The sequence below is a fragment of the Mus pahari genome, chromosome 12 (assembly GCF_900095145.1).
Source record: "Mus pahari chromosome 12, PAHARI_EIJ_v1.1, whole genome shotgun sequence".
NCBI lineage: Eukaryota > Metazoa > Chordata > Mammalia > Rodentia > Muridae > Mus > Mus pahari.
In genome coordinates this window covers 59006346-59020918 of record NC_034601.1, presented here as the reverse complement: position 1 = coordinate 59020918, position 14573 = coordinate 59006346, and the positions used below count along the sequence as shown (strand labels likewise).

The following is a 14573-nucleotide window of genomic DNA, read 5'->3' as shown; positions in this document are numbered from 1 at the left end:
TATATATATATATATATATATATATATATATATTGAAGGTGATCTCTTCAGGTTCCATCTCCCCACTGATGGGCATTTTGGCTAAGGTCCTAGGAGCCTTTTCCATCCCTGGTGTCTGAGATTTTAGACGTTCCATCTGTTCCCCACCTCACACGGATGCATATTTTTATTCATTCTCCTGGTCCTCTAAGCTTCTCTCCTCTCTCCCCCCCATACCTGATCCTGTCCCCCTTTTTTCTCTCCCCTCTCCTCTCCTACCTATGTCCTTTCTTCACTCTGCCTCCCAGAGAATTATTTTGTTTCGCATTCTAAGTGGTATTCAACCATTCATACTTGGGCCTTCCTTCTTGTTTTTTTTTTTTTTTTTCAAATTCAATATTTTTTATTATTATTATTTTCGTTATTTACATTTCAAATGCTATCCCGAAAGTTCCCTATACACCCCCGCCCCGCTGCTCCCCTACCCACCCACTCCCATTACTTGGCCCAGGCCTTCCCTTGTGCTGGGTCATATAAAGTTTGCAAGACTAAGGGGCCTCTCTTCCCAGTGATGGCCGATTAGGCCATCTTCTGCTACATATGCAGCTAGAGACACAAGCTCAGGGGGTACTGGTTAGTTCATATTGTTGTTCCACCTAAAGGGTTGCAGCCCCCTTCAGCTCCTTGGGTACTTTCTCTAGCTCCTCCATTGGGGACCCTGTGTTCCATCCAATAGCTGGCTATGAGCATCCACTTCAGTGTTTACCTGGCACTGGCATAGCCTCACAAGAGGCTGCAATATCAGGGTCCCTTCAGCAGAATCTTGCTGGCATGTGCATTAGTATCTAGGTTTGGTGGCTGATGATGGGATGGACTCCCGAATGGGGTACTCTCTGGATAGTCCATCCTTTCATCTTAGCTCTAAATTTTGTCTCTGTACCTATATCCTTNCATGAGTATTTTGTTACTTATTCTAAGGAGGAATGAAGTATCCACACGATGGTCATCNTTCTTGGTTTTCTTGTGTTTTGCATAATGTATCTTGGGTATTCTAAGTTTCTGGGCTAATATCCGCTTATCAGTGAGTGCATGTCTAGTGACTTCTTTTGTGATTGGGTTACCTCACTTTAAGCTTCATATGATCTGTGAATTTGATGCTTCACCATATCAAAAGGACACATGAGCCATTATGTTCAAAGCATATTTGTAATATTTTTAATAACCAGAAGCTGGAATCAACCCAGATGTTCCTCAATAGAAGAATGGATACAGAAAATGTGGTTCATTTATACAACAGAATACTATTTAACTATTGAAAATGAGAACATCATGAATTTTGCAGGCAAATGGGTGGAACTAGAAAATATCATCCGGAGCGAGCTAACCTAGACCTAAAAGGACACGCATGGTGTGTACTCATTAATAAGTAGATATTAGCTAAAATGTTTAGAATACCCATGATACAACTATTTAGTAGTCTTTTGTTTAGCTCTTCCCTTCTCTTTTGTGTTTTAAAATATTGCCAAGTCATTGCTGTTGACATTCCAAGCTGATACACTTTTATTGCTTCCCATTTAAAAAAAAACATTTAAAGAAACTCTGCCAGTGATTTCTAAAGCTATCTAGAGCTCACTGTAAACTAGTTCCATATAATGAAAGACTTGCATTATAGTCTCCCTTGGATATTTGAGAAGTATTGAAAAATTAGGAAGCCAATTTTTTTTCTTTCCCCTTCAAGCACTTTTATTTTATGACTCTGTGTAGTGTTTTGGTGAGTAGTATTACCTCCTATAGTATAACTCAAATCTGTAGATTTTGTCCTCAGAATATGCTGAAAATTTGTCCATTCTTTACATCTTTCACCGTGGCAATATTCTAAGTCATTATAGTTTTGATCTTAAATTACTTAGTAGCTTCTCAAGATGTCTAATGTGGCAGAAACAATTACATATTTAAATATACCCCCCACCATGGGGAAGTGTTTTGCCTACTTAGTCTAGCATAGTCTTGTAAAGGTTTTTGCACCAATAAAGTAGAGAGATGTGATATTTTCTTTTTTTTTAATTAGATATTTTCTTTATTTACATTTCAAATGTTATCCCCTTTCCAAGTTTCCCCTCTGAAAATCCCCTCCTCCCTCCCCCCTCCCAAGCCACCCACTGATATTTTCTTAAAATAGGGTTATGTGTCCAATGTTAATTGGGAGAGAAAGTGGTTTAAAAACCAGTGGCTTCCCTTAGTCCATCACTCATTACTCACTGTCTAAAGCAACTGATTGTGAAGCTGGAGGAGCCAGGAGATGAAAGCATGGAATCCTAAGTCACCGTACTTAAATGTGCCAGGGAAGTAAATACTCAGGCTGGAAAAACAAAACAAAACACAACAGAGTAACAAAATAGCTTTCACTGTGCTTGGTACATCAAGGTGCTACTTTTTAAATCATTCTGGGTCAAATAATTTAGTGCTGTACAGGGTAAGCCTCAGGGAAAGCCAGAAAAATTAACTTATAAAGCACATAATTATAATAAAACAGTAAAAGAGATAAGGTGCTACATTACACATAAGTTTTTCTCACTAGAAAATAAACTTAGTAAAGAAAGAACAATAATAACAAGATATAGAGAGGCAAGAAAGGGTGGCAGCAGACATAAATGAATCCTTACTGATGATGACATTACATTGAATGGCTGAAACCATCCAAACAGGTATACCGGTAGCGTGTATATGTGCTGCTGTGTTTAAAGATTGTAGGAAGGTCGATGACCCCATAAAGGGCTTGCTGCACAAACACGAAGATCAGAGCTTGGTCTCCAGCACTCATGTAAAGGATTAGATCAAATAACATTCTGCAATCCCAACACCAAGGAGCCAGACATTGGAGGATGATATATAGAGCTGTTTGGTCAACCATTATATCTAAATCTGGATGCTCCAAGAACAGTGGAAGAGACTGTCTCCTCAAAGAAGCTGAAGAGCAACTGAGGAAGACACCTGACCTCTGGTCTCTATATACATGTGCACATGGAAGCTCACACAAATCCACATTCATCAACATATTATGCACATATGCACACAAAAAACACATCAGTACATATAAGAATAAATAAATATTTTAAAAAAGATTTAAAGAAAACAAAAATGTGTTGCGGAAAATATTTTTTTAAAACAATGACCGGTATGTTCCTGCACTGTGCCTCTGCCCCAATGGCCTGGTTAGCCGTGCACCGGCGGGCAAAGGCAGAGCTCCTGAAATTTCTCCATCTAGCTCACTAAGCTCCCGCTGGCCTGTCGTATGACGCCAAACCCATGCTTCAAATCCCCCATGGCCTTTTTGGAGCACCTTAGGCAAACCCATGCTTGGCCTTGGCCACCATTCTCTCTTGACCCAGATGAGGTGCTGCATGAAGGAAACCGCAACACAAACTAAGTTCAGAAACAACAACGGTAACTCATTCGCTGGGTACACAACTAAAGTCCTAATCTTATAAACCTTATTAAATCTAAATCCTCTGGTGGTGAATCCTGACGGATCTGCCATTGAAGCCAGGAGACACTCATGGCTACACTTTGTCCTCATGCTATCCCTGTCCAAAAGGATCTAACTCTTCTCCTGCTTCTCCTCTTCCCCTTTCCAATCCAGAAGTCCCGCCTACTCGCCCAGTGATTGGCTCCTTTATTTATTAGAGGATTGGTTCACAAGAATGGCACCAGGCCCATCCACAACGTAGAAGAGTCTCGGCGTGCTTTCAGGAAGCAGCAGTCAAACCTGTGCTGTGTACTCCATTTTAATTTCCTCTTCCCTTTACAAACTTACTCTTTGTTCAGAGCCTACTACACTGATTGGTTCTGTACTTTCCAGCACAGTTTGCAATTATAAAATGAATTGATGCTTGTCCATCCTCACAGCCTGTGATCACCTGTTTAGCTGCGAGTCTGGATCACAGATGTGAAAATGCACAGATTTGTGGAAAATGCAAATCTGAGGTCCCAAACAGTCAGCAGTGAAAACTGCTATCTGTTCTTCCTCGGTCCTTTCTTTTTCCTAAAGAAGCTTGCCAGATTTTCTGAAGTTTGATCTTCACCAGTCGGCTGGTTAGCTGATTGGACCTCTTCCCACACCTTCTCGGACTTCTGAGACCATACCTGTTTTGTCCTGGACCCAGTTGTGCTTTCCTTTTATTTGGAATTAATGGATTCATTCTCGTTCTGGATTTTCCTCTGCCTGAGTCAATTCTTTCTGATGTTTTCTGTGTGTTTTCTTCAACCATAAAAAGCCACTGGAAGAGACATATTTTTTTCCTCATCGTTCATAGCCCTTTCCTAGCCTGTGTCTTTTTTTTTTTTTTTTTTCATACTTAGTCCCCAATTCTGCCTTTACAGTGAATTATGGTTTTCCTACATTACCTTGTGAGCTCATCCGTTTGTCAGTTTGTATGTATTCTCCCTCCTCCAAGAGATGCCACCCTACCAACAGTCCCTACAACAGTGGCATGCACAAAAGGGAGTGGATATACATCTGAGTGATTGTACTTGAACTTTAAAACTAAAACAAAAAAACAAAAAACAAGAGCAAAACCTTTTGCTGTGACTGGATTCATAGGCTCAGTCACATGGCTTAACAATTATAATTCCAGCATTTGGGTGGCTTGGTCTGGAAGACTGACATGGGTTAGAGGTGAGACTGGAAGCAGTAGAGTTTTTGTTTTGTTTTGTTTTGTTTTAAAAAAACTTTGCTTTCTATTAAATTTGTTTTGAACATATTAGATATTATACATCTTTACAAATCATCTCTCAGTCATGGAGTTGAAAAACCTAACTCATCTTTCGTGAGTTATAACTTTTACCACTCTTGCTCTGACTTCCTGCTAAAAACATATGTATAAAATATTTTCAAGAATATCATTAAAATGTGATAATACACTGGAAAAAAGTTACCAGTTAAATGGAAGTAATTAAAACATTTTTAAAAAGTTTACCTAAGGTCACACGGATAAAACTAATGTGTAATGTACTCTAAGTGTACCATATAAGAGAATAAATAGTATGACTGTGCTAAATAGCATGTACATATATGTATGGTTACATGAGCTTATATAATCTATTGTATATGTACAAAATAGATATAAGAAAATATGCACTAACTCTGCATATAACAGGATTTTCCAAAATTGCATTTGTGTATAACAGGGATGTTTATATTCTTCTATATTTGATAGATATACTCAGTCAAGAACCAAATGCTTTACAAGTTTTTTGAAAGCACACACACACACACACACACACACACACACACACGCACACGCGCACGCACGCACACACACACACACACACACATATTTAAAGCAGAATGTATGTGCAAGTTTGACCTTTGTTAGCAAGAAATTAGAATTAAGACATGATAATGTAGATGAATGGATTATGTAGCATTATGCATCAACTATAATGACTATAGCCTAATTTAGAATTGCTGCTTTCCAATTTTGCTAAAATGTTCTTCTGTTGAATACCAATTATTCATTGTTTTCATGAGTGAAAATGAACACATTCATTAATAACTTGAAGTATAAAGTATTATAGTTTGTATGCACGAGTTCAATTTGTTGCTAAAGTGTTATATAACATTCTTGGCTAGTTTGCTCTAATCATTTTAGCTGCGCATTGCCCATTTACCATGTTCATTTTCCAGTGGCAATTTTGCAAATGTCCTTGGAAATATATTAAAACATGAAGCAAGATTGTGTTAACAAAAATACATTTCACATTTTGTATGACTTACTTGAATGTCTATCATATACATTTTGACAGTAGTTTTAAGTTGGAAATGAGACCACTATTTTTCTTTAAAAAAATTTAAACTATAACAATAAAGAAGAAAGATTACAAGCAATAATCTGGAACAGAAAGAAAGCACACCAAACCAAGGTCACTATAAACTATTTTAAGGAGATTTAATAAATACCATGTGTTCATGAATAATACAAATCAAGAGCATGAGAATGCTATTTTGTATATTTATATACTTAAATGTGCTAAGCAGAAAGAAAATAATTAAAACTTTCTATAAGTGGTATTGAATGAAAAAAAAAAAAAAGCCCATGATGATGGATACTCTCTGCACTTTTAGAAATGATCTCTAATGTCTTTTAATCTTTTGGAGGGTAGTGTGAAGCAAGAGTGATTGTTTAGAGATAATTGAGCATAGCTTTGTAGTTATTATTAAGTATCAAACAAGCAAAGGCAACTATAGGCATTTCAATAAATGAATCTGTATAGCTTGGGGAAAGTACTCCTAGTTCTTGGATATTCATTTTGAGTTTTAGAAATGGAGGTTGGTAGTGTGCTTCCTTCATCGATGACTCATTTATTGTAGATTATAGCTGCTGGCCTACATAGCCAGTAGACAGCATTTACTGAATGGTACTCTGATGCAAAGGTTCATCCTTCTGTGTTTCTTCCCTATTTACCTGTTGGATACTGATCTCTCAATCTGTGGGATCTTGTAATTTCTAATTTCTAACCAAGTCTTGCAGACTTCAATGGAAAAATCTTATACACTTAAATGTTACAAAATATGGATTTATTCTTTTTTGCCTAGGCAAGAGAGTTGGTGTTTGAACAAAGCTACTAAATTTATAATAAACCCACCCACTCACCCCCCCACACTCTACTTTGGAAGAATATTTCAGTGTTTTCATAGTTTTGCTATTTTCTTTTCTGAATTTCCAAACTCTGCATGCTAAAACACGTAGTAGATCTTCTCCTTGTCTAGTTTCAGTGATGGTGCTTTGGCTCTTGTTGTTTTGGCCATTACGTTCTGGCTTTCAGTATCTCAGCATGGTCACTCATCACACACACACACACACACACACACACACACACACACACACACACACACCAAAAATAAACAAAATGCCCCCAAACTCATTTCCTTTACTCTGATTTATTAGTAGTAGCATCTATAATACTTAGAGTAAAAAGCATCAGTGCATCACAGTGAACCGTGTATACCAGGTTGAGTTGAGTTGGCTCATCAAACTGTTCCAAATACCTATTAACAGTACTAACACTAACACACACACACACACACACACACACACACACACACAAAGACAGAGTCTGCTACAGCATAATGGAATATACCTGGGAAATAGAACTCTTTTGTTAATTTAAAAAGACGTTACTGGAGTTGATGTCATTAAAGTAAAGCCAAGAACAACCAATATTATATATCAAATTACTTTCCAGAAGGAATTAAAATGCCTAATTCATATTTACGGTTGCAATTAGGCTATGATGTAAATTAAAATTATTCTGGCTTCTTGCAGAATAATGAAAAATGAACCAAACATATTAAGAATGTGATTCTTATTTATATAAGATTGCAAAAATGGTATTTACATTGTATAGTCAACATTACCCATTAATGATTCAATTAGTATAGTGGAGTTATGTACATAGGAAAATGAGTAAGTAGGTCAATGAGAAAATCTCTGTTACAAATACTCTGTCCTCTGATCTATCGCTTCTGTGGATCCATCTGCTCATCTGGATTTGAAGATTTATACTGCACTTTTTGCAGTAATTTCGGCCATTACATACTTCTCAAGTTATAGAGCAAAAGTTACTGTCTACTACTTTTAAAGATATATTAAATTTAGTTCTTGGAACCCTTTCATTTCTTTATGTGCGGGGTTCTCAGATACTCAGTGATATTGAGTAGATATTCAATAGTTGCTTGAAATGTTACTGTCATTGCATTAAGGCTAACATTATGATGGGAATATTTCTATGACCAATTTAAAACTTGGAAAGAATTGCTTATTACTATTGTCATGAAGAAAATCTTTTGGAATGCACAGGTTTCTTTAAAGGTCTAAGTTATTATTGATCAAAGAACAAAATAGTCTCACTTGTCATGACCATAGGGACAGGAGCCTTTCAGCAGTACTTAGTTGTCAGCATTCCTAATGACGTTATCATCTGTGAATGAACAGTCTCTATTGCGCCCTCTGTGGGAGAAAGATAGGAATGTTAGAGACAAAATTTAAGTACCCATTCCTCTCAAAGTTACATCTTTGCTCCTTGTCCCAGTGTAGCAACGATGGCCACAGATCACTCAGCACATAGTATGTTTATGGTATCATTTCTGTGTTGTTCCTGTATCTTCCAGTTACAATGAACTCTGGTTAGTATTAAACGGTAAAACATATATGATTTCTTTTAGTATAAACAGGCTTCCTAATTATCCTCTTTTATTCTTCCTTAACACTTCTTTTCTTATTCTTAAATCATTGTACTATCATATAACTCAAAGGAGAACACTACCCCCCTCATCAGACTTGAATATGTTTAAATTATCCTAAATGTGTGGAGTCATTTTTTTTCCCCTTTGTCATCCATAGTAGTCTTCTAATCAAATCGATATTCCCAAAGGTTCCCTAAAGAAGGAAAAAAAAATCAAAAGCGCAGTCCCGGGAATGCAGGTAGCATTGATGCTTCTTTGTATGAACTGCTTGTCACTTCAGTCAGGTTTTGTCCTAAACATGCCGGGGTTTTGTGATGAGGACTGACTCATGGAAATGCCACCTCCGTATTCACTCACAAGGCAGCAGCAGAAGCCGGCCACACTACACTAAAGAAAAGAACTGAATCCAACTATTGGTGCTTTTATAGCCTAATTTTGTTGCCATCTAAAAGTGGATAAATAGAAAATCTAATTTTTATTATACCTTGCCTACAACTTTTAATAAATATTAATGTGTATGACTGCGGCTGACCTCCCCCTAGACTTAAAATCAATAATTGTTGATTAAGGTCTTTGGGGCAGCATTTCAAAGCTGAAGACTCACAATTTATTCCCATTGCCTATTCTCTGAACCTTAAACAGGTTAACAGTGGGGCTATTAAGAAGAATAAAGCATTGGAATCAAATGGATAACCTAACAGCAACTAAGCAGACAGGAGCCCCTTCAACTTATATGAGTTATATGCTAATTTTAATTATTTTTAATCACTTTTGAATTCAGTGTGAATTAATGTTTTTTAATGACTGTGGAAGACAGTGTTTATAATCTCTTTATCACATGAAAGTCAGGGATAGTGTGTGTGTATATATATATATATATATATATATATATACCTATAATATGTATAATTAATTATTTAATGGTACATACATATATTTATTCTCCAAATTCTTATTGACTATTCTTGTGGGTTACAAGCAAATTTCAAATCCATCAGAAATAAATTAAAATTTTTAGTTACTAATGAACTGGAGGAGAGGTGATTGCCCGTGGTGGCAATGAAGGCTTATTTATTTCAAGTATGAAAGCTCAAATCGATGGCTCAAGCCAGTGGATTCTGGGTCTTTGCATCAAGAAATTCTCAGAATAAAGTTAAGGAACAAGAAGGTGAGTTTACAGACTTTTATTATGGGATTACATGTTAAAGCTCTAGATAATGGAACAAGAAAGCAGAACAGAAAACAACCCATTCTGCCATTTTTGGCTAAGAGACAAGACCGAATCAAGGACATTTCTGGCTTCTGGACAAGAAAAAAACTGTCCTTGCCTCTAAACTGCCTGACCAATTTCTATCATCCATTACAATCTTGAACAAGTTTATGGTTTGAACTTGCTCTACTAATCATACATTCTTTTTTTCATTCTGAGGACATCTCTTCAGGCATATTAATTCTTTAAACCTCTGTTTGGTGTTAAGCTATACACTAGAGACTCAGTTCCTACCAGCACAGCTAAAGAAACTTCACAGAAGAGAGAAGATAGAAGATGGTACAGGCTGGAAGAACACTGTTAGACTTCTAGGAATGACAAGTCTGTTGTATGCATGAACTCACAACTGAAGTTGCCTGTAGAAAGAAGTCTTCTTGGATGACTAAAGTTCCACCGTGGCTTGGGGAGGGGCTCTGTAGGTCCACTTCTAGTTGAGATGTACTCACAACTAATACTTTCTAGGGGAAGTAAAACCAACTTTTTTTTTTTTTCAGAGTTTTGCCACACATGTTTTTCATTCTCCAAACAAGACACTTACCTATTTGCGTACAGTCAGAACCAACTATGTTCAGTGGACTATAAAGCAAAACATAGAGAATATGAAGTTCGGAGGGAGTTTTAGGAGATTCGGGGAGAAATTGAAGGTGGGGAATGAGCAAAGTATATTGCATACATGTAGTAGGTTGGTCTGATGATACTTATATTCTAATGATAACACTGGCTTCTCCAGATGTGGTTGCCCCCAAGGAGCATGTACTCCCATACAGGAAGTGATGCTATTTAGCTTTGCTCCCCAAATTAACTGGTTACTAAAAATATAGAGGAATGGAGGGGAAAAGGTGGAATTGAGAATTGAATGGAAGTTGCAGTTAGAGGGAGAGGAAAAAGGAAGACAGAGGTGGAGGGCCTGGCTGCCATGAAAGGAGATAGACTATGATGATCATGTGACCAGGAGAAACAGCAAGTAACCAGAAATTTCAGGGCTGGGGAATATGTTAGTATAGCACTAAACTTGCCCAATTTAGGCTTATGATTTGTAATTAAAATACCTGAATTGTGTATCTTTTATATGGGCTAGCTACAATTATGAACTCTTACCACACATACTTGTATGAAATTATCAAAGAATAGATAAATATGCATAGCACAATATTACTTCTATGATGGAGATTATGGCATGGAAAACTTTGAGGACAACTAGACACCTGTATTGAAGTATTGAGGAATGAAGCACATGCCTAACTAGAACAGTAGTTAAAAATTGAGACATGCCCCTGGGATGTAAAATTACAGGACGACATCTGAGATTAGATAAATTTGCTATCAGCCATGATCGTCTTAAACCCTATCTATCTGTCAGTGGCACCACATAGAACTATGCTAAGTTAGCAAGATTTCCTTCAGCCTTATATAAGTAAACAATTTAGAGTTCAGTGCGAATGTATGGATCCCATCTAAGGATAAAGCAGGATTTAGTAAATAAGATGCCAAAGGAGAAGAAGAAGAGTTAAATTAAACAAGAGAAAAAAGGCAAACTTTGGAAGTCAAAAATGTACAGAAATATTCTTTTACTCTTTCACGAGGAGAGGTCAGTAGAAACGTGAATACTAAAACTACTTGTGGGTCAGGCTTGTATTTACATATCATCAGCCATTTCTTTACTATTTTAATAACAAGCATAGTGCAGGTTCTATTCCTCAAGGACATGAACATCTCAGTCATATGGACACAATATAACCGTATAACTGTGTTATAAATTCCTGATGTGTGTATTGAATGTGTAGCACCTAGCTCATGCTCATAGACCTTAACTGCTCCCCTTGCAAATATAAAGGGGACCCATACGAAACATTGGAAATCTTGACAACCTTAGGTGCAGAACCTTCAAATATAATAGTGCAAGTGTGAACTCCTAGATAACAAGCAGGATAGAGACCAAGAGGAGGACAAGGTTGGCTTGCCATATGAGCATGAGGACCCAAGTTCCTCCTCTAGCACCCATGGAGATGCTCAGTGTGGTGCCACCCTTTTATAAATCTAATGCTTGGTAAAACAAATGAACAAACAAACAAACAAACAAACAGGAAGGTCCCTGACCAGTCAGCTTAGTCAAAACAGTGAGCCCTGTGTCCCAGCCAGAGGCTCTATCTAGAAAATCACAGTGGGCATCCTTTAAGCTACCACATGGCAGGTTGAATTCCAGCCTCTAAGCACATACATCTTCTTGTACACACACACACACACACACACACACACACACACACAAATTATGAACTCACACACATACATCCACACACAAGCACAAACAAATATTTTAATAGTATATTATGATTCCAATAATAATAGAGATTCTAATTATATATATATATATATATAATATATATATATATATATATATATATATTTTTTTTTTAAGGGGGGAGGCCAAATTATTATTATTGATTTAAAATTTGATTACAACCAATTTTGTTGGTATTTAAAATTAGAGTGTTTTAAATCTCAATAATGGCAAAATACCAATATCCAGAAATGAAGTTTGGTAAAAATGGGAAGCTTTCTAGTAATTGCAGATTAAAAGTAAAGTCAATTTAGAGCAACACAAACTCCATGTTTACAGTGATTGTGCCAGATTTAACTTTCAGTAGTACATAAGTAAATTGTTCACATTTAGATCTTCACTTTTGAGATTTGACAGCTGTTCTTAAAAAAAATTTCGGTACCTGTGCAAATAAACAGTCTTCCATGTGCCTTAGCACCCACTTAGAATATCTCCACTGCATATGTACAAAACACCCACCACATCTGCAGGGCAAAATACATACTTTCATAACAAAACTATAATGTACCTCTCAAGTATGAACAATATACACATAATACATGGTATACAGTATTTACAAAATATAAAATATAATACAAGCTGCTTGTGTGACTTAAGCTCATTGTGTTGGATGCTGCAACATGGCAAGTTTCCACTGCTGTATCCATTTCCTTTAAAGTCCAGAGATCTGGGGGAAATCTATGTTTACTACACACTGCAGACTGAAGCCTAAGTCTGCACTTTGAGGAGCGTTTTCAAGTGCACTGCCATCAGCTCCCGGCTCTGGCTGGGGTTCTCAGCGGTACTTCCCATCCAGTGACTCGGAGGCTTTGGGAGGACACTAGGGGAAGGTGGGTCACTGAACTTTGCTCCGGCGTAATTTTCCTTTTGGCTCACTTCAGTTAGAAATGCTGATTTCTTCAAATGGTTACTTTTAATGTTCTCAGTATTTTTAAAAGGCTTTTTTTCCTGCTTCTGCATTCTATCGGAGGAAGCAGAATCCTGCCAAAAGTCATTTTCATTCCTTTTTGCAGAGGTGATCTTGGTTAGTGGCAAGTTGTATTTGCTTTTCTGTCTGTTTATCTTTGGTTGTTCACACAAGTGTATACCATGCACAAGTTGGCTGTGGGGAAGGGCAATTTTCTCCGATTTTCCCATCTTTGATTTTAAAACCTCCTTCGCGAGTGGGGGCTGTCTGTGGAGCAGGCCGGTAGCCGCGGCACCTCGCTCCTCCTGCGCGACGAGCGGCCCCGGCGCCGGGCTGCGGCCACCCTCCAGGCTCGGCCGGTGCTGCTGGAACTGGTGGAAGCGGCTGGGGAGCTGCCCGGCCGGGCTGGCCCGCACCTTCTTCTTCCGCCGCTTCTTATATATATATATATATATATATATATATATATATATATATATATATATATATATATATATTCAAGTGCTTCAATTAGTATCATTAAGCTCAAGGACCAAAAAGAAAAATAGGGGATCTGAGAGATGGCTCAAGGGCTAAAAGCACTTGCTAATCTTGCAGAGGATTCATATTTAATTTCTACCACTCATACCGTGGTTCACAACTGTCTGTAACTCCAGTATTATGAGGTCCCAAGTCCTCATCTGGTGTATGTTGTCACCAGACACACAACTGGTTTATACACAGGCATGTAGTAAGGAAAAACATGAAATAATTTTAAAGAAGGAAACATAAATAATTTACATGTATACATGTATCTTTTTTAAATGGAAGATATGTTCATATTTTAATCATAATCCAGTGGCCAATGGCCAGCCCTAAGTTGAGTCCTATTTGTCAAGTTTGGAAACCCAAAACTGACCTTATTTGTGTTGCATTACTCTTGAATGTCTCCTGGGATTATTTATACTTTTATTCTTTCCTTCCCTCCATTTTTAATATCCAGGGTCCCTGACAAGGTGACACATACCACAGAAGTTTTAGAGTTCTGTAGAATTCGTAATATTCTAAAACAGTAAACAACAAATGCAGCTATGTGTATTTTTTTCCAGCTAAGCATGCATTTCATTTGAAGCTTGAAATTTAAAACTCCCAAAAATGTAAAGCCATAATCCATCCTTCAGGTAACAAACTGATTATATAATAGTTTTGTACTTAATACCGAATTAGAAACATTTCTGATAACCATGCTAAAGTGCAGACTAAAAACAGGCACCTCTGAATTACAAAGCTTTGTTGCCATCAAGAGGTTCCTGCTGACATGAAAATGCCTGTGTAGTTTACAGGAAAAAAGGGTCTTTTATTTTGTAATTGGTAGTTAGAAAATAATTTGATATATTTAAAATGTTTTCCAAAATTATGAAATAGAAGTTGACTATCACGTCCTGTATGCGTGGTTGCTGTTTTCAATGAATGCATATTTCAGTCCTTAGAAGGCTGATCTCAGCCAATTGCCCAGCAAAAAGAGAAGTAATGGAACCTAATAAGAGCCTGTTTTACTTTTGAATGTTTGCCTTTACTCATGGCATTTCCTTTATGATCTTCTCCTTCATTTCATGTTTGACTCAACACTAGATGTTTTACACCAAAAGCTGTCTTCTCACTGCCCACCCTCATCTTAAATCCTCTGGGTCCCTTTATTCTCATGGAGACACTCTATCATGTTTTAAGTTTTCAACCTCCTATCTTAATACACGCAAAATGAATACAGATAAGCAAACACATCCTTATCATATTATATTGATCTTATTTATTTTAAAACAATAATCCCTAGAAATGATTTCTAATGTGGTGTTCA

At 37.1% G+C, this 14573-nt stretch overlaps 1 protein-coding gene across 1 annotated transcript; it reads right to left on the bottom strand.

Annotated features, from left to right (window-relative positions):
- Positions 1 to 11913: 11913 nt before the first annotated feature.
- LOC110329824 (proline-rich nuclear receptor coactivator 1) lies at positions 11914 to 13170 on the bottom strand. The gene has a single exon (XM_021209715.1). The coding sequence runs from the start codon at positions 12967 to 12969 to the stop codon at positions 12541 to 12543; it is 429 nt and encodes a 142-aa protein (XP_021065374.1). The 5' UTR covers positions 12970 to 13170; the 3' UTR covers positions 11914 to 12540.
- Positions 13171 to 14573: the final 1403 nt, after the last annotated feature.